General features: G+C 42.5%; 1 protein-coding gene across 2 annotated transcripts in view; it reads right to left on the bottom strand.

Moving 5' to 3' along the window:
* The window catches only part of RNF145 (ring finger protein 145), a 59,299-nt gene that overhangs the window by 25,826 nt on the left and 11,509 nt on the right, over positions 1–21,964 (bottom strand). For both annotated transcript variants that reach the window (XM_035105774.2, XM_035105773.2), the window contains exons 2-3: positions 16,171–16,384; positions 3,919–4,027 (exon numbers count right to left, since the gene is read on the bottom strand). In XM_035105774.2, coding sequence (XP_034961665.1) covers positions 3,919–4,027; positions 16,171–16,354 — 293 coding nt within the window. In that variant the 5' untranslated portion in view covers positions 16,355–16,384. The remainder of the gene's footprint in view (positions 1–3,918; positions 4,028–16,170; positions 16,385–21,964) is intronic.

The raw sequence follows: 21,964 nt of genomic DNA, 5'->3' as shown, positions 1-21,964 counted from the left end.
TCTGTAAAATTTCAATAGCACTCATTGCATTTTTCGGCATTTACCCATCTCTTTGAAAGTGTGGGAAAAGGAACCGGAAGGAAAGTGTGAACCTGACAGCCAAGGACTGGGAATCTTGCGCAGTCAGTGGGACTGCTGAACCCTGAGATCTTGAAATTGCTGCATGGAGAAGAAAGTCTGGTAGCCTCTACCATACTATTTCCCCAAATGGTGGGTGTCCAATGCAACTTCTATTACTCCAGAACAAGAGTTTGCTCAGAGAAAACTCATAACTTCATTTCATGAGTCAGGATAAACCTGGATTACTGCACCAGTAATATATGCAAAGGGCTTTAAAAACTCTTAAAAGCACTATATAAGATGCTATGTATTAAGAAAAGAAATACTTTGCCCTGTAGCTACGTTGCAATTATGAGCCAAGCTTTCAAAGGAATCCTCTAAGGTTGTTTTCAATATAGTAGCAACTAAAATGCCATAATAATTAGCTAAGCAATAGCCCTGTTTATTAAACTGCTATTAAGGAGCACAGGAGCACAGGAATAAATACAGAGATAAAACTGTAGAGCTTGCTTCATTAGTATTTGTTTTATTCTGCTGCGGCAAACAGGTTGCTGAATAACCTCTTAGGGGAATGCGCTGTATATGAAAAGAAGTTACAGTACCGGTAGCACATGAGACCATGTCCAGAGATTAACAAGTGAGAATCTTACCACAATCCTGCCCTTTTATGCATGTAAGGATATGCACCTAACAGGAAGAGGCACTGCCACGCCCCTATTAGCTTCCCTAAGACCAGGCATCCCCAAACTTCGGCCCTCCAGATGTTTTGGACTACAATTCCCATCTTCCCCGACCACTGGTCCTGTTAGCTAGGGATCATGGGAGTTGTAGGCCAAAACATATGGAGGGCCGAAGTTTGGGGGTGCCTGCCTAAGACCATGGGATGATGGAGGCCTTGGCAGGCCTGTCTGTCCTCATCCTACAACCTCTGGGAAGCAAACGAAGACATTCCTTCTCTATTCAATGAATGACATCTAAAAAATTCCATTGCTCTCTCACACACTACAGCCTGACCATTCAAGCTGCTAGTCCGCCATTATGTGGATGCTGTGCATTCTCTGGGCACTGCATGACAACAAAGGAAACCTCTGTACCTGAGGCCTATATCAAGGTAACCAGAACAAAATGGGGAAATGATCCCCGAGCATAAAAAGGTGAAAACAATGTGAAGTAAGTCATATAGTTCAAAGCAATACAAAACGCAATTGCTGAATTTTCCTATTCCACATACATTTACAGGGTCCCTAAACTACGGCCCGGGGGCCGAATGCGGCCCGCGCGAGCCAAATATTCAATTGTGCGGCCCCCCCAACAACCGCCGCCCGCTCTTACTGGCGCGCCGCGGTTGCCCATCTCCGGGGCGGCGCAGTGCCAGAAATAGCTTGTTCGGGGGAAAGCGCTCCCATATGCACAAGCTATTTCTGGTGCTGCGCCAACCCGGAAGTGCACTGGAAATGATGTCTGCGCATGCGCAGAAGCCATTTCCGGCGCCACACCAGAAAAAGCGAGTGCACGCGTGTATGGGAGCACGTTCCCCTGCCCTCTGGCCCACCGCGTGATCGGTGCCGGAGGAACTGGCCCGAAGCCAGGTAAGTTTGGGGACCCCTGTAAAGGAGGAAAAGGCAGCATACATGTTGATGTAGTAGTATAATGAAAGAAAAGATGCCAAAGTGAGCCTACATAGATCATGGAAAGCTTTGAGAAAGTTTGGAATGTACGGCGGGGAAGCTTGCTTGATGGGGAGATGGGAAACCTACTGACTACTGGATTATTGTAATTTGAACAAGATTCAGGCTCATGTATACGCTCTACCACCTCCTTTCATTTCTGAACAAGAAAATTATCTTCTTTGTTTATATGTCTCTACAATGTCCATTTGCTTTTCTCTCTCCAATTCCAAACCATCTGCTGGTAGAGAAATTTTGTTGGTTTTAGAAGCCAACATACTACTTTCTGGACAACATTTTAATACACCAGTTTCCACACCACAGAGCACTGCAAGGAACTGGCTTCAATTCCACATTCCTTGCATTTCCCACACAAAATCTCCAAGATGGCTCCTCTGCTAAAAAATAAATCCATCAATGTCTGTGCTAAAGAGAATTTTTCTCCCTGAAGAAAACTTGCAGACACCATGGAGTCTTACTCTTCTTGATACTTCACCCTCGGCTATCCAAGGTCTAACTTTTTATTTCACACCCTCAAAGTTAATAAATTCCTTGCTGCAAAGCTAACCGGAAAAGTAATAAATATCTACAATAACTGACACAGCAATGATTCTTTATGTTCTTGGCTACCTTCCTAGCTCCCCCTTCCCATATTTTGTCCACTGTAGGCTGAAAAGCTGAATCACATTGTTGGCCCAGAATGCAGCTCAGATGGCAGAGGTTCAATAGCTGGCTAAGGATGGCCCTGCTTGACACACATAAATATGCTAACACAGGGATGAGAAACAGGATCTGGCAAGTAGGCTGAACGCTGAGCTTCCCCACACCCCGGAAGTCCACTTTTGTCAAGTGCAGGGTGGGTGCAGCTTTAGGAAAATAGCCTTGCAGGCCATATCAGATCCATTGTTGGGCCTCATTAGTTCTGCAGGACGGAGGTTTCCCACAGCTGTGGTAACATGAAGGGAATGGTTTTCCTGCATTTTTAAGTAAACCTTTTGTTTGAAAACGTAAATGTGACCAAAAGTAAAAACACAGTATTTAAAAAAATTGTTGCCTGAGCTGAATCTGCCTACTAACTTAAAGTCTGAATGTGAAGATGTGAATGCATGGGGGGGGGGGGAATTAAAAGCCTGCACAACGAAGCAATTCCACACCACACAAAAAACCCACTTAATAGCTGTATTTGATGGGTGGTTGCTTTCAGAGATAACAGTGTTCCATAAATTGTGCCACATTTAGTGGTATATTTAATTTTTTCCACTGCTGGCTCTGGATAAACATGTTGCTACTATTGGGGTAATAAGCAATCCTTCAGCTGTTATGTCCATATCTGGTCCTTCAAAGATGGTTAGAAACAAGAATTGTATGGATGATGGTTTATTTAAATACTTTAAACATTTCCTCTGACATTGCCCTCCAGACCTCAAAGACAGGGTTTTGGTTTTCATGCTGTTAAACTGGGTTGTTTTTCACTACTGTCTTTTAAAGATGGGATACTGTTATTTTTAATTTTGCATGTTCTTGGCCACTTTATATCTAAACACACGTGCGAACACACCCACACCCCTTACATATCTAGGCATGAAAAAGGATCCATTACAACCCAATGCAGGATTGTGTTTCCAAATCTCAAGACTCATTCCAGGCTACAACTAAAGTCAACAGAAAGGTTTCTCATTCATTCCCTGGGGAAACTAGTGTTTGACTATGATTGTGGAATCTGAGTTCAAATCTCCATTCCCCTACAAAGCTCAATAGGTGAGTTAGGGCAAGTCACTGGTGCTAATTTAAACCTTCCCCTCTGGGTTGTTGTGAATAAACAAATGGGAGTGGGAACCATATGCGTCAAGATCCTTGGAGAAAAGCTATAATATAAACTACAAGTATAGTCAGCAGAATAGTGTGGGAGGCAGATTTCAGAAATCCCCCCTGCCCTCAAAATCTGCTCTAGAGGATTAGGGAGGGATTTCTGGAGGAGATCTGGGGAGGGTTGAGTTCTGGAGGTGGGGAAGGGGATTGTCAAAAACTGATTTCCCTCACTTTCTGTCAGTGGACAGTCACCACTGGCTACCACCTTCTATAAATAGATAAATGGAATAAATAACGTATTTTGCAAGTGGAAGTTACTGGCAGAAAACTCACGAAGTTATATGAAAAGCAAAGCTTACAAGGGTGGTGAGACAAGTCTTACCTGGATATCTGATGACCAGCATACAGCAACAGTGCAGTTAGAAAATACAGGTAGAGTTGAACCAGGTGCTGTCTGGGTAAGGTTAGGAGCACAACACTTAAGATGTAACCTGGAGAAAAAATAATTTCACAGTTAAGTCCATGAACTTTTAAAGAATGGTTTTATTCATTTCTTTTAAAAGTGAATTTAAAGGCACCACTTTCTGCATTTTTTAAAACAAAAAAGCAGGTGTTATGGCTAGAGCCATAGCAAATCAAGAAAAAGACAATTAATCTTAGAGAGGTCAACTGATCCACAAAACATCAGCTATGAAGCCCACCTAAGTAATATAGTTGTCACATAGGGCAGAATCTCATTGGTTTTTCTGGTCCTGTTGCTCCAGTGAAGGTACCTATTGGCAGAATAGTAGGGGGAGTCTATTTTTGCAAAATCCCCCACCTCCTGCATCCCCCAGAACAATTTGGGAGGCTGTCTAGAACAGATTTTCAGGAGGCACGGTGCAAGGAAGAGAGAGAGAATTGACAAAAGCCCTTCAACTTCATGAAATCTAATCACAGAATCTCTCCCATGTAGTTTGGCCCAACAAAACCAAGCAAAATTATTGCAAGCTGAACATAAGCCAGCACTGTGAAGCAGCTTATTAAAAAGAACATGATGCAGTCTTAGGCTGAATTAACAGAGGCAGATCGAAACAGTTCCACTCTATTCTGTTCGTCGGCGTGATTTGGAATAATGCACACCGTTCTGGGCAACACATTTAAGAACGTTAACAAACTGGAACATGTCTAGAGGAGAGCAATTAGGATTGTGGTAGTGGAGAGGGTCTGGAAACCAAGCCCTATGAGGAACAGCTGAAAGAGATGCTTATGTTGAACCTGGAGGAGGAGGAGGAGGGGAGACACTCCCTTCAAATATCTGGAGTGCTGCCACGACGAAACAAGTTTCTTCTCTGCTCTAGAGAGCGTAAAAGAACCAGTGGGTTGAAATTGTGGTGAAGCAGATTTCAGATACAGTCATACCTCGGTTTAAGTACACTTTGGTTTGAGTACTTTCAGTTTAAGTACTCCGCGGACCTGTCTGGAACGGATTAATCCACTTTCCATTACTTTCAATGGGAAAGTTCGCTTCAGGTTAAGTATGCTTCAGGTTAAGTACAGACTTCCGGAACCAATTGTGTACTTAAACCGAGGTACCACTGTACAAATGTGAGCAGAAACCTCCTAACAGTAAGGTGATGGAGTTCTTTAAGGGTATTTAAGCAAAGGCTGGACTCTTCTGTCAATGATGCTGGAAGCTGCACTGCAGAACCCTAATGGAAAACAGCGCTGGTTCAGATTACCTCCATTTGCAATGCTATGATTCTAATGGTTAGAGAGGTAAGAACATTTCTTTGCAATTAATCATACAGTCCCTCATTACTACTCCTATCTTTCTTCTCAAACAACAGTAAACTCATTGAGGAGACAGCTGATGGTGCACCCGTAAGAATACTTTATCATGGAAAGCAACCAAGGAATCAATACTTCAATTCAGGCTCTGAACATTTGCTTATTCTGAGTAACGGCAGCAGAAGTGGTCTATTCACTCACTAAGCAAATGACGCTCTTCATTTGTCGTAATAAAAGGAGGTGATCGACATAACTTTGCTGTCAGTCAAAACGTTCAGGAAAAATAAGCCAGAAATCAACGCTGAAATAGGGAAAGACATTTCAGTCTTTTAGATACAGTATAGACTAAGATTTTCCTTTAAGAAAAAGAAAAGGAATCACCAATGAAGTGCCAGTTTCTCAATGTTTTGGTTTTCTGAAGGCCTGTGTTTTACATGGCTCCCTATCGCATTGGGCATGATCCTGATTCCCCACCCAACATGGAATGTGTGGAGGTCACATGCAGCTGCTGTGTGAGAAAGGCTTTCACAGAAGTTCACATTCTAAGCCGCAAGCTGTGTTGTACTTGCCTGAAAATTTTTAATCAGGGAAACGTTTAGAAAAAAAATTGCCTTGGAGAATATTAATTTTTGCATCAAATATTTTCTGAAATCCTAGAGATTGAACTCTTTCAGAATGCTTATTCTACTCTCTCAGTCCTCTCTCTCTCTTAGTAAGGAAAGCTTTCTTTAAAAAAAAGAGTATTTGTAGTTAGTATTTATTCAAGAAACTAATGAAACGGAATTTTTTCTTGTGGGGGAAAAAAAGCTACAGGAAGTTTTCCCATTTTGGAAAATTTTCCACATAATGTTTTCCAACCCACATGACCGGCTGCAAGTAAGACAATGCTGTGAGCAAGAGCTCTCTAGAAAAGGTAGCCCCAACAGCACAAATCTTAAAATGCTAGAACTGATAGGCAAAAATAGAAGAACCAAGTTCAATGCAGCTACAATACTGCTGCTTATGAGCTTACCAATATCTCAGCGTTCACTCTGATTTTATGATTGCGGTAACCACTCAAAAAATAAAAAGCACCTTGCAGATTTCCACTTTTTTCCTGCAGAAGCCTCCTCTCTGGCCAATGTGCATTTACATAATCAACAATGTTGGCATCCTAAAATGATTGATGCAGTATGTGGGACATCCTATAAACAACTGAGAATTTTATATCCCAGAGGCTAAACATTCAGAGATAGGATGGGCTGGTACTCTCTGTGGTAAGATGGGGATTCTGTGTAGAAACTGGCATTTGCACCTCAATTCCAGACCCCATCCTCACTAATGTAAATGTTCACTAGCATCTCCCAGCTTCTACCCCACCAGCTGCTTAGCAAATCAAGCCCTTGGTGATCAAATAAAGTGTCTGATCACTGAAATGTCTGTAAATTGTTTCTCTAACATAATCATTGCCATTAGATCAGCTACACAGTTTAAACGCAGGCACACAAACACAAGCCAGCATGTTAGTAGCACAACACAATGTGCAAGTTTCCAACTTTAAGGTAGTACTATTCCAGAAATGACCGAATCACAGGCTGAAACACCCTAAGCAGGGTTGAGGAACCTGTGAACCTCCGAAGACAACAAGATTGGTAGCAGGTTCAAAGGCATGGAAATGTGGCGCTGTGGGTTAAACCACTGAGCCTAGGGCTTGCTGATCAGAAGGTCAGCGGTTCGAATCCCTGTGACGGGGTGAGCTCCCATTGCTTGGTCCCAGCTCCTGCCAACCTAGCAGTTCGAAAGCACTTCAAAATGCAAGTACAGTGGTACCTCGGTTTATGAACACAATTGGTTCCGGAAGTCTGTTCATAAACTGAAGCGTTCATAAACTGAAGCGAACTTTCCCATTGAAAGTAATGGAAAGTGGATTAATCCATTCCAGACGGTCCGCGGAGTAACCGTTCATAAACTGAAGCGAACTTTTCCATTGAAAGTAATGGAAAGTGGATTAATCCGTTCCAGACGGGTCCGCAAAGTACTTAAACTGAAGCGTTCATAAACTGAAACATGGGTGTAATTGGTTCCGGAAGTCTGTTCATAAACTGAAGCGTTCATAAACTGAAGCGAACTTTCCCATTTAAAGTAATGGAAAGTGAATTAATCCGTTCCAGATAGGTCCGCGGCGTTCATAAACCGAAAATTCATAAACCGAGGTGTTCATAAACCGAGGTTCCACTGTAGATAAATAGGAACCGCTACAGCGGGAAGGTAAACGGCGTCTCCATGTGCTGCTCTGGTTCGCCAGAAGGGGCTTTGTCATGCTGGCCACATGACCTGGAAGCTATACACCGGCTCCCTCGGCCAATAATGCAAGATGAGCGCCGCAACCCCAGAGTTGGTCACGACTGGACCTAATGGTCAGGGGTCCCTTTACCTTACTAGTTATAGATTCAGGGCAACCACGAAGCAGGAACTTTAGCACCTCTCTAGCATATGAAGGAGGACGCCAACACTATCCATGAGAAAAATGCATGGACTCCATATAGGGCGATATGAAAGAGCTTGCTCATTGTTCCATACAGGTACCAAACTTTGCATACCACACCAACATACAAAATCACTTGCACCTTGTCAGTAGCATTGCTCCCAGTGTTAAAAGTCACTTGAAGTTACCGTAGCAGCAACACAAGGTGAACATAGTTCTTATCAGGCTTGGTCTGCTGTTTCAAGTGAAAATGTTTATCTTCAGTAAATGGTGTCCACTGTTGGCCTTATACAGCCCCTTATCCATGCAGCTACAGCCAGGAATCAGTATCTATTCTGGAGGACAAATGCAGGCATGAAAGACTAATGGCAACACTCTAATCATTAGTCTTGCTCTAATGAGGAACTTGATTACGCAGCTGATCCAGGAGGATCTACTACAGGGAGTTCCCTGTGGGATACTTGGTCTAGCAGCAAATTCGGTAGCCTTGAAGCTACATTCTATCAGCTGCCAGGCAGTGACTTCAATCCTGCTTTCTCTGCAAGGATTGGGTGCGCGGTTGAGTTCCCCACAGAGAACTCAGTCATAAAGCTGATCCAGCTGCATCTCTGCATGCATATTGTTTGGGGGAGGGGCAGTCTCATGGGTCAAACTGGGACTGTGCTAGGCCAAAGTTAGCCCATTGGCTGGAGGTTGCACATCCCAGCTCTATACAGTGGTGCCTCGACTTACGAATTTAATCCGTTCCAAAGGCACCTTCGTAGGTCGAAAAATTCATACGTCGAAAAGCACCATTGGAAATGCCATTTCCCATAGGAATGCATTGGAAATGGAAAAATTCGTAAGTCAAAGCAACCCCATCTAAAAATTCGTAAGTCGAAAAAACCCTATCTAAAACCACCGCGGTTTCCGTTTGGATGTCGAGAAATTCGTAAGTGTGCGGCCATTTGCCCCACTTGTAAGTCGAAAAATTCGGTTGTCAAGTCGTTAGTAAGTCGAGGTACCACTGTATACTCAAACAGACGGGTCTTATCCACTGTACTGCACAAACATTCAGCTTTGGCTACAAAGAGAATATACTGGCTAAGCTATGCAGTACAGCAATACCTTGGACGTCAAACGGAATTCCCAAATGTTCGGGAACCAAGGTGTTCCTTCCAATCGGAAGCTGCGGAAGTCGTGTTGGGAGTTTGGGTTCCAAAGAATGTTTGAAAACCGGATAAATTGATTGAAAACAATTGTTCAACTCCCAAGACGTTTGAAAACCAAGGTATGACTGCATAGCCATCTCTTTCAATTTCCTCCACAACAGCTGAAGCAAGAATGACACAATGGTCCAGTTCACATGTTGTGTCTATTATATCTCTTCCAACTCTATGATTCTATGTCTCAATTGCGGCCACTATTGGATGACTAATATGTGTGAAAACTAGCTCAGAGAAGGTTCCGCTTCCGCCTGCAGGAATGGCTGACCCTTGTTCCATCTCTCCGACCTTCATGAGGAATTCGGCGGTTGCCAGGGGAGTTAAAGGCAACCCCCCTACCTCTCCGGGGGTTACGGAGAGGGCCCGCGGGCCCGCGATGCCCCCAAACCCACTCCGACTGTTTAAGGAGTGGGGGGGGCCTGGGCTGAGAGCACTCATGAAATGTTGGCACTCCCGGACGCTAACCTGCAGGGCGGGATCTCCATGATTAAAGAAGATAATTAGGCGTATTCATGGACATGCTTCGGAAGGAGGGGAAGAAGCTCTGTTTACTGCCAAGGAATTTGTGCTGCTGAGGGTGAGAAGTCAAAGCTGTATTTTATCTGGAAGTAAGATTGATGGGGACGTAACGAGAAGGGAAGCGAACTTTTTTATTTTTTTTCATATACTCTACGAGTTACTCCATACCTTCCCGGACGGGACGTCCTTGTTTGTTTGGAACAAATGAGAGATAAAGAATACCTGAGTGAGTAATGAACTTTATAAACTATTTTATTGAGCATATCCTTTGAAGTTGGAAAACTACTGAAGAGAGAAGCCCCCCTTTAACTGGATGGTCGGAGTCTCTGGAATGCGCTTGGTGGATTTATGGTTGTGACGCACTTTGAATTTGAACAGCGATCTGAAGCTAAGTTCAGCTACAGGGCAAGGAGAGCTACAAACTTATCAAGAGTCTATGCATAAAGTGACTGCTGTTTCTTTGCCTGGAAAAGCTGTAAATCTTACAAAGATCGGTGGTTTAAAAAATAAAAAGCTTAAGAAAACGAAAGTGATCTAAGCTTTTTAAGATGGCGCTGCTCCGTGTTGAAAGGCTGACGTAACAGGACATTCCAGATAGAAGATATATGGGGGGGGGGCAAGGACGATTAAAACTCACACAGGAGAAAGAATATATGTGAACTCTCGTTTGATACTTATTTCAGCAGCTGTGGAAAAATCGGATGAAAGAAGAAAATATTTTAGTGACTGGTGGGGAATGATCGGGCTTATTTTGGATTTTGAGAGAAGATTTGGACTTTAGAAAAAGACGGCAGTAGACGGGTGCGAGGAATCCCCAAATTTTTGAAGCATGGGAACTCCGGAAAATATTATATGATTTGGCATAATATTCGGTTTAATTGATATGTATTTGTATAATTCGAAATAATGAATGTGATATAATCGTGTTTTAATTGGAAAAATAATAAAAATAGATTATATAAAAAAAAGAAAACTAGCTCAGAGAACACCGCTATCACCCTAAGCACTTCCCTCACAAAAGGACTTAAGTAAGTAGGTGACAGACCTGCCCTGTTAACTAATTGTGTGGGGAAAAACCCTTACTTAACATGCTTCACTCTGCTCTTCCTCCTGTATTTGAATGATCCATTCATGCATTTCAGCAACCACTAAGGATGGAAGAGGGAATGGATGCAGACCGCAAAGCAAGTACTGAATGCAAGAGGATAGCTTTAGCCTTCATGTGCCTTCACACTGTATTAAATAACTAATTTTCTGCAAGGAACTCAAGATAGCAATTGATCACCACACAAAAACTTCCCTCCAAGTGCGTGACCACAAAGAGACACAAGGCAAGTCATAAGATTATGGGTTCACTTAAAAATAGCTACACTTCTAAAATAGAACATTTGAAAATTAGATCTGTCACTCAGGCACTAATGTCGGCCTGAGCATGAAGGCACACTATGAAGAGGTCTGTTAAAAGTGCTTAACCAAAACTACAACCTGTTCTTTCCTCCTGTGCATTTCAGTGCCAGGATGTGATCATGGCCTCTTTGACTTTGTGCCATAGAAGTGAATGGCTGCTGAATGTGCCTGGCGATACTATTAATGTGACAGCAAAAGCCTCTCAGGGGAAAGGCAGCATATCACAGCAGCCAGAGGACAGAGGTTAGAGAAGCAAAAATCAAATGAATGGTGGGATAAAGATAGGTAGGGGACTCTGTTATTTATAAAGCAAGGCTTCCTCAGCCCACACATTTCTGAAGCAGTGACAGATTTATACTAAGCATCAAAATTCTGCACTCACGTTAACAGGCAAATCTAATTTCCAACTATCTACTTTGGGGCAGGGCAGCTAGCATAACACTATGCAACCTGGATGTTCTTAAGAGAGGAGAGGAATAATATCCAACTGACTGCCTATCACTTGACGGTACTTGACAGGAGTTAAGAAGTGAACCACTTTGCTCCTCCACTGGCATCTGTTTCATTTCTAAGGCCAATTCAAAGTGCTGGCTGTGACCCAGAAAGCCTTACATGGCCTGGGTGCCTCAGGACCTAAAGCAACAGTGGGGAAACTAGCCCATGGCCTAATTAGCCCTGCCAGGCCTCTAGATTTGGCCTGCAAGGCCATGTTGAGCAATCCACACCCACCTCCCAGTCACTTGAGGTCATATGATGTCAGGTGCATCTGTCTGTCTCTGAACAGTCAACAACAAAAAGAGATTCAACATATATATGATACCACCAGACAGCTTCAGTCAGCAATAATAATAATAATTGTGTACATACGTTGCCAACACTGGAAACAATTATTTTGATAGTACTTTGTTTATAGTAACCTTTTAAAAACCACTTGCAGGTTTGTAATGCAAACCTCATTTTGTCCTTGCATTTTTTTTTTTAAAAAAAATGTTGCTTCACTGTAGTCTCTCTTCCCATTCAGATTCTTTCCTCTGAGCCACTCGGGGTGGTATAAATGGGTCTTCCCCTGTCCCCCAATTTTGTTCTCACAACTTCATGAGGTTGAGGCTGAAAAAAGTGAGTGTACCTCAAAATCACCCATCAGGTTTCACAAGAGATTGGGAAGTTGAACTCAGGGCTCCCAAGTCCTAACACTCTTAAGCAATGCAAAATGAACTCGGCCTGTAATTCCTGCCTGCTCCTCCAATAGCTTACAACTGTAAAGTTAAAGGTAAAGAGACCCCTGACCATTAGGTCCAGTCGTGACTGACTCTGGGGTTGCGGCGCTCATCTCGCATTATTGGCCGAGGGAGCCGGCGTACAGCTTCCAGGTCATGTGGCCAGCATGACAAAGCCGCTTCTGGCGAAGGCGAACCAGAGCAGCACACGGAAACGCCGTTTACCTTCCCGCTGTAGCGGTACCTATTTATCTACTTGCACTTTGACATGCTTTCGAACTGCTAGGTTGGCAGGAGCTGGGACCGAGCAACGGGAGCTCACCCCGTCGCAGGGATTCGAACTGCCAACCTTCTGATCGGCAAGCTCTAGACTCTGTGGTTTAACCCACAGCGCCACCTGCGTCCCTAGCTTACAACTGTACTCTCTTACAATTAACTTAGATATAAACAGTCAGATGTCAACTATGGTAGAACTATCCATTTTGGTGTGGAGTGGGGTTGGGGCTGTTTCTCTTAAGTATATTTTCTCCACAGCTCTGCAAGCCGTACGCCCAGCTTCCGCAAGTCAAAAAGACAGGTTGCAGTCTGTAATCTGTGTTGAAAATCAGTATGCTGCAGGCAGCAGACATGTACGCAGATCATTATCACCCCACCTGCAATCATAGGATTAAAACGGAACTACTACTAGAGCAAACAAAGCAACACTTTTATCACATGTATTCTTAAGAGGGCAGCATGCACAACTCGCAATAGCTGCACTTCCTTTATTTTCTGAGACAGGTTTCACAAGGAAGGATTGCCAGGCACAATGGAAGAACTGTATGCCAACAATCCTCTGGAAAGCCCCAACGTGGTTCACCCAGATAACCCAATATGCAGCTCAGAAGCACCACTCTATAATGAACCCCATTCTCACAAATATGGCTAAGGCATTTTGAACTCTTTCTAGATCTCTTTCTAGATCTCTGTAGCTTTCTCCCAAGTCCATAAAGCATAACAATTTATCTGACCATTACATCTGGTTGTGTCACACTGACTTTGGCATTCCTACTAGGAATAGCCAGTGGTTGCATTAGGCTGAAGAATCAGAGAGCTCCCACATATCAGCCTTAGAAAATGCCAGAGGGATAAACTGTGTATGGCAGCTCAAAAGGCAAGTGCCTCTATTTCTTTACAGAGATCTACGATAGGTCCATTATCTGAAAACACCATTGCTGGAGCTAAAAGCAGGTCTGGGTCTCGTCAGCACCTGGATGGGCAATTGCTCAGAAATGCTATGTACACAGTCCTGAGCTCTACTGAAGAAAGGTAGGATTTATCAGTGAATTAAAGGAATTTACTTATTTTTCCTATCTAGCTAATAATAATAATAATAATAATAATAATAATAATAATAATAATTTATACCCCGCCCATCTGGCTGGGTTTCCCCAGCCACTCTGGGTGGCTTCCAACAGAAATATTAAAATACACTAATTTCTTAAAGATTAAAAGCTTCCCTAAACAGGGCTGCCTTCAGATGTCCTCTAAAAGTCTGGTAGTTGTTTTTCTCTTTGACATCTGGTGGGAGGGCGTTCCACAGGGCGGGCGCCACTACCGAGAAGGCCCTCTTCCTGGTTCCCTGTAACTTGGCTTCTTGCAGCGAGGGAACTGCCAGAAGGCCCTCGGCACTGGACCTCAGTGTCCGGGCAGAGCGATGGAGGTGGAGACGCTCCTTCCGGTATACTGGACCGAGGCCGTTTAGGGATCTAAAGGTGAGCACCAACACTTTGAATTGTGCTCGGAAACGTACTCGGAGCCAATGCAGGTCTTTCAAGACCGGTGTTATGTGGTCTCGGCGGCTTAGCATCTGCACTACAAGCTATTTTATTATACCTACATAATTTTATTTATAACATTATTTGTATGCCACTCTTCTACATCTTAAGCATATGAATGAAATGGGGGAGGGAGAGAGTACATATATAAAAGACATCATATGGCAAAGGTTATTATTTAAAAATCTAGACCACTTATGACAGTGTACAAACATCAATATAAATGACCATCCAACCGATGAAATCATTTATACTAAAATCAAATAGCAGCAACCCACCCCTCTCAGTGACATATTAACCACTTCTGAAAGCCAAGTCTTCAAACATGTTGTGGCAGCTTTTATTAATCCATGAAGGGCAGGGATCCAGAGAACATGCAATGGGCCTCAATCTATGTCACCCTTCTTTTCCTGTGTGGAAAGCATGGAGCTTTTCAGTGAAATCCTTCCCAAGTCAAAGGTACCATTTCTCGAACTTATGAAGTGTCCTTTCTTGCTGCTTAATATCCTCCAGGGGTGAGCAGTGCAGCCAACATGGTCTGAAATATCTGAATCTCTGCTTGTTTTATACTAATAATGGGCATGATACTAGCATAAATGAAAGTATTTTCCCCTTTGATGTGTTGGGAAGTAAGGCAATGACTCTGACTTGATAGTACAGTAGGATTACAAGATACAGTGGACCCTTGAGTTCCAAACCGCTCTGGATACATAATCTTCAGGTTGTGAAAGCGGCAAACCCAGAAGCATATTCTTTTGGGTTTCGCCGCTCGCGCATGCGAAGAAGTGGTCTGTGCGCCACACGTGATTGCAGAAGCGGCACCTCTGGTTATGGATTTTTCGGGGTGTGCACAGACCCCCCAAAATGAATTAAATTCATAACCAGAGGGTCCACTGTACCTTCAAAAGAGCTCAGTCAATTAAAACATAATTATTTTAAAAACAATAACAACAAACAACAACAGATCAAGTATAAGTTGTTCAGCTCTTCCATCAAGCTAGATGGTGAACAAAGCAAAAATAATTTACATTCTCTCTCACACAATTACAATCATTGGTGGGGTGGGGGGCAAAAAGCTCAATGGTTCCAAGCCCTCTTCTGTGTCCCTATCATCACTTTCCACACAGTGAAGGGTTCTCCGTGTTCAGGATCCTCTGCATGATTTAGAACCCTGCCAGTCAGGGGAAGTGCCTGAGTAGGGCTAGTGTATTTCTGACACACAGGTATGAAGTGTGCCAGAGTTTACAAAATGCACACATGGCTCCATCAGTTGTCAAACAAACTATCCTATGGGACCGCCTTGCCCGGCAACTGCACTCCTCAGATGGGGCACGAGAGTATCACACGCCCCAGAGGTGCACGTAGCTTACACTAGAAACCAAGCTTTAAGTGTTATGGCCCCAGCCCTCTGGAATCAATTATCCGCTTAAATGAGGCACCTAATGTCACAATGTTTTGGAGCCTACTGAGGACATTTTTACTCAAGAAGGCTTTCCCCGAGGGGTGACCCAGTCAGTCACTTATGGAATATTAATTGCATATGTGGAGATATGGGCAGCATCTGTATTGTACGTTTACGACACTATTATACTACTTTAACTGTCCTATCTTCCCCCAAGGAACCCTGGGAACAGTAGTTTCCTAAGGGTGCTAAGAGTTGTCAGGAGACCTCCTATTTCCCTCACAGAAATGTAATTTTTAGAGTGATTTGACGATCATTCCTTCTTCCCAGGAAACCCTGGGAACTGGGGGGCAGCCATGACAGTGCTCTTGCACCTGGTCCAGAAGGTGCAGCCAGTGCAAAATGCAGCTCCCAGGACCATCCAGCTTAACACATATTATATTGGTGTGGAAAGATCTGCACTGGCTACTGACCTAAGTACAAGGTTGTGTTGCTGACACAACTTGGGACCTATACAACTTGGGACCAGAGTGCCAATACAGACCGAGCCAATATTTAATACCTTCTGAGGGCACCCTACTGATTTTTCACTTGCTGACAATATGGAAGCGGGCCTTCTTCTGGTGCCAGCACCCACCCTCTGGAATGCCTTCCCTCGGGTAATTCAAGAGCCAGACAAAGTAATGATTTTAAACGCCTCTTAGCAACTCAAACCTCTCTGTTAAGACACTGACTATCATCAGATGCTTTGAATACACGGAGAGAGGTTTTGCTTCAGGCAGAATGCAGCACTAGCAGGGAATAAATGCTCTGGCCAGCCAATGCATACTTACCCACGTAATGCATATTGAGAGCCAAGTACTTGTACTGGAAGAGGGGGTTGTTGTTGAGGCTACTTCTTTGGATCTGCTGGAAGAAGGAACTGACATCCCATCTGTACAAGACATCCAAAAGCATGATGCTTGGGACCCGCAAGCCCACATTTAACATTGCTTCCAACTTCTCCTTGGCAGCCATTCTGTTCCTTATCAATGGATGGGTAGCAGACTGGAAAGAGCAAAAGACAGCAAGTTAAGCACACCGAAGTATCCACAGCATTAGAATTTATGAAGCTGTCTTATACAGAGTGAGACCGCTGGCTTACGTGGCTCAGTACTGTTCACGCTGACTAAGTAGATGGAAGTTTGATGGTAAACATTTTTCACAAAGGTGGGCTACAAATCAGAAAAAGCACCCCCAATTTCACCACAATCCATTAAGCTGCAACGTTTTCACCATTTTGTACTCACCCACATTTATTCTAGATTTGGGGAAAGCTTAACTTCAGATTCAAAATAAACCAGCTACCCTTTAAGTCTGGACTCTTTTTTATCATTTCAGTTGCTCCAAAGAAAGTCTTTAAAGCATGTTAAAAGGGTGGTCAAAGCAGGATATTTTATACACAGTTTCACATTTTAGTAATTTTTGTATGATTTGTTGGAGTAGGCTCGGACAAAAGACCTGACTAAAATAGGTGAAGTCTTCTAGGCCCCTTTTAAAAACGGGGCTTGCTCCTTGTCAAACTTCCCCTATTTTAACCAACATTAAAGCCTTCCTTTTTCACACCACCCAAGGCTATGTTGGACGGCGATATGTATGATAAACACACCCTGATCTGGTTGCACGTAATAGTAAACCATGGTTTGTTTATCAAAAACCAAGTTAAACATGGCTTGTCCCCATAGGTGATCTAATAAACCATGGCTTGTTTCTGCAAAGCTTGTTTTGTTTCCTAAATGCCTCATGCCTTTATAGCTTTTTGAGCATCTGTGGTGGTTGGCTGAACAAACCATGATTAGGGAAAGGTGCTCAATTTGCACAAAGTGGCATGCCATTGGCCCATACACCAACTTATCATGGCTTCAGATTGTGGTTTGATGGGAATAAACAAAGTACTGTATAGTTAAGCTATATATATAGGTGGCGCTGTGGTTAAACCACTGAGCCTAGGGCTTGCTGACCACAAGGTCGGAGGTTCGAATCCCTGTGACGGGGTGAGCTCCCGTTGCTTGGTCCCAGCTCCTGCCAACCTAGCAGTTCGAAAGCATGTCAAAATGCAAGTAGATAAATAGGAACCGCTACAGCGGGAAGGTAAACGGCGTTTCCATGTGCTGCTCTGGTTTGCCAGAAGCGGCTTTGTCACGCTGGCCACATGACCTGGAAGCTATACGCCAGCTCCCTCGGCCAATAATGCGAGATGAGCGCGCAACCCCAGAGTCAGTCACGACTGGACCTAATGGTCAGGGGTCCCTTTACCTTTTATAGTTTATATATAGTTAAGCAGCATTCACACATCACACTAAGCCGTGGGTTGCTGACATTTTTTGCCTTAAGGGCCACATTCAACATTGGCCAACATACACACCCCAGGGGGCCACATCCCAGTGCTGTATGTAGCTATCACACACTATTGTCATGTAGACTGACACGCAACCAGCTACTGGTTTGTAGGCGTTGGGTTAACCGACATTTAAGCCATGGTTTAAAAAACAACAACTATGGCTACAACTCTTAGCGATACTGAACACTAGCAGTAGGCTGAACACATGGAAAGCTGCTGCAGCGATGTCTGCTCATTGAGTCAATTTGAGCTCAGCTGTTATAGGACTAAACAACACCCTTTTAATAACTGAACTCAGTCTGGGCATAAAGCCTCAAAACTTTGACCTGTGCTATATTCTATTTGAACTTTTAAAAATGCAAGTAATGCATCTGATATTTGTTGGACTGACCAGAGGTGCTGTGTAGTCACCCAAGCGATGACAGTATGAACTGGGAGAACGGCATAAAATGCCCTTCTGTCAATGTAGCTTTCAGCGCTCACAGTCACTTACTGTCAACAGATAGGCTCTGTTGCATGAGAAGGACACTGAATTACTGCTCACTCTGGTGAAGGCTTTCAATTGAGATGTCGGTTAACCCAACACCTACAAACCTATAATTGAAGTTAAGTCTTTTTCAGCGCATATTTTGCATAGCAGTAGGCTGACTGTACAGATTTTTTTCCTACATAAACCACAGACATAGGCAGCTACATGTACCAATTAACCAAAGGGGAGACAAAGCAGCAACCAATTAAACAAGGAGAAAGGTGGCAACGAGAGTTTTCAAAACAATGTAATATCAAGAGACGTCACAATATCAAGATGCTAAGCCAGGGGGAAGTTTATTTAAGCCATAGATGATGTACTAAAAAACTATTAATATTGCAATTAATTTATTAACTGCGTTCTAAAGCAGTGTCACAAAGTGATCTACACATAAGATAATTAAAAACTAGTGTTCCCATATACAAATCAAAATATACAAATCAAAAGTGCATCCTCGAGATCTACCTATTAGGTTTATTAAGTGAAGAGATCCCCCAAAAGAAACTGTATATAAACAATTAATAGAAGAGCACAATGAGGGGTATAAATTAAAGTCATATGAAGAATTAAAATGTTATGGTATCAGTAATTGGCAGTATATACAGTTGGTCAATATATTTAGGGCAGACAAAAAGATAGGTTTTGCAAAAGAAGATTCACTATTTGAAAGAGAAATCATTCAAAATAAAAGCAATCTGCTATCCAGAACATATAATCTACTACTGGGATGGGACTTATTTCAAGAAGAGACGACAGAATCTATGATTAAATGGTCCCAGGATCTCGGTCAGACAATACAAATTGACCAATGGGAGAAATTATGGAAGCAGGATATAAGATTTACGGCTTCTTATAATATAAAAGAAAATTTTATCAAAATGTATTTTAGGTGGTATTTAACACCTGTAAAGATGGCCAAAGTATATAAATTAAAAAATAATTTATGCTGGAGATGTAATGGGGAGCCTGGCACATTTATACATATGTGGTGGACGTGTCAAGAAATAAAAAAGTTTTGGTTAATGATTCATGAAGAATTAAAGAAAATGATGAAAAAACTGATAAAGAAAAAACCAGAGATCTACCTATTAGGTTTATTAAGTGAAGAGATCCCCCAAAAGAATAAGACAGTGTTCTCGTATGCGTGCACAGCAGCCAGGGTTCTAATAGCTACTTATTGGAAGACATCCAAAATACCAACAAAATAAGAGTGGATAAACAAGCTTAGTGAGTATTTATTAATGGCCAAGCTGACAGCAGCCTTGAGAAATCAACCGAAACAAAAATTAAGAAGCGAATGGGAAAGTTATGATGAATATATAAAAAAATACTTTTTAAAAGAGGGCATGCTCACATGCTTAGAATAAAAAGATATGAAGGGATATAAAAATAAAGAGTGGAGATATAAGATAAGAGTGATAGAGGAATACAGGAAAGACAGAATGCATGCAGAGAATATATGTAAGCGATGGATTATATCTATAAAATTGAAGCCGAAGTGAAAATAGAAGTCGGGTAAATAAAGGAGGGAAGCTTGTGGGGGAGGGGGGTAGGTGTTGGGGGTGATTGGTATTTGGTGAAATTTTGGTTTTTTTGTTTGCTTTTATCGTTATTATTATTATTTATGGATATTACGGATTATTCTTTATGTTCATTGGTTTACAGATTATTTGTTTATTGTTTATGTTGAATTGTATAAAGATTGATGCTCAATAAAAATAATAATAATAATAATAATAAAAAGTGCATCCTCGGGATCACTGAACATCTAAGGCAGGGATAGTCAACATGTTTTCCTTCAGATGTCATTGAACTCCTATCATCCCTGAACATTTGCCTTGCTGGTTGAGACTGACGGGCATTCTTGTCCAACAGCATCTACAAGACACTATGTTTGATACCCCTGATCTAAGGGCTTAACTGGTCTGTGTTAAACTGCTTAAAGATTCCTTTGGAAATGTGATGAGGTATGGAAATTATTGTAAAATAAATATGTGATCCTAATCACACACAAAGGAAGTGACAGTGGATCAGGCCAAGATCCAACTAGCTCAGTATTGTTTATGAATCTGAGGAACCAGTAGGTGGGAGGCGATTCACTGGTAGTTCATGGTCCCTTCTTTCCACCTACCCCTGCTACAGACCCTTTTGGATTGTGGCGTGGATTCTGTTAGCAAAGGACACTGTTGGCACAGTTCTAAGTCCCACTTACTCTCTTGCAATCCCCTGTTTTCAAAGCACTGTTTTAAAATGCAAGTTCCATTTGGGTGTGGGTGAGTGGACAGTTTGGAAATTATGTGCATGAATACAACAAATGAAAGCTAAACCACCCATTGGGATTGAATACTTACAAAAGGGAAGAACAAAATCTATGCACGGCATGGATGAGCAACAGGCAGGTGGAATGGTAATAGTCAGGCCTTATTGCACCAGCCCAAAGTTACCATTTCAGTCATAAAAATAATCCAACTGAAAATATGGTTCAAATGAAAGAATAGAAGAGATGGGTGTGGAGAAAGAAGATAGCCTACTGTCTAATAACACCCATTTATTAAGCCTGTAATCCAGAATCCATTAAAATGACTTTTCACATTTCTAAGATCAAGCCTGCAGATTGTTGCCTTCACCACAAAACAACTCTAACCCTGGATACATTTTAGTAAGGGATGAAAGAGTTCTAGCACATCTAACAGATAAGGATTACGTTTTGACAACCTGATTAGCTTATAAAGGTGTCACAGGTGTCCAGGAATCAAGCAGAAAATAATATGATAGTGCCATAAAAACAGGATCTCTAACGATGTGTGTGAGTTGATTTTCAAGGCTGAAAATCGGTATAAATAAGCAGGACCAGGAATTTAGTACAACTGAGGACTAATGAAATCTGCAATAGTCTTGTAATAAAAACCAATAGCTCAGAAGGAAACCTTCTTGCAAGAGAGAAATCCATATAAACCAGGCATGACTGGAAATCATCCATAAAAACTGCAATGTGAGTTAATATTGCCAGAATCACAGCATTTGACAAGATTGATAGGCTGCTTGATAAGACAAAAACCTCTAAGCAGTTTGCATAAAATACTCACAGGGCAGGCTACCTGTACAACTCAGAGGCGGCTGCTCACCTACGAAAGGTGGGTAAGGAAAAGGTGGTGATTGCTATGAACACACTTATGTAGCAGGCAGGAGAATCATAGAAGATTGGAGAGAAAGATGAAAGGCAGCAATTTAACACAACAAAACAGCAACACTACTACAGTATCTCGGAACTGTGTGCGACGTGCGGCTGTGTGTAAAGCATGCAGCTCCTTTAAATGGATTGTGCAAGAAAGCACAGCTCATCTTGCCAACATTTCAACCCGCGTCCACTTCAGTTTTATGAGGCTTGTTAATATCTAGGTTCAGGAAAGGCTTTCCAAAAGAGTTTCATAGATCTGCTTCGGCCTCAGAATACCATTAGAACGGTAGTCACAGCCACCAAAACATTAATCCACAGCTAGATACACTGTTGTGCCAGTGGTCAGAGAAGAAGAATTGATAAGATGATTAAGATATCACGTCCCTTCAGTTATGAACAACAGTCTATTGTACGGAGCTGCCCGCGCTATATAGCTGCATATAGCAAACAAGCGAGAGCACACCCTGCTTGCTCTCAAGACAAGTGCTTTCAAGTATTCTCCTCTCCGGTTTAGTTGAGCAGCCTGGCACATCATGTAAA

Source organism: Zootoca vivipara, chromosome 2 (genome assembly GCF_963506605.1).
Source record: "Zootoca vivipara chromosome 2, rZooViv1.1, whole genome shotgun sequence".
Lineage (NCBI taxonomy): Eukaryota > Metazoa > Chordata > Lepidosauria > Squamata > Lacertidae > Zootoca > Zootoca vivipara.
Note: the sequence above shows the minus strand (reverse complement) of the source record. Positions and strands in the feature narration are given on the sequence as shown.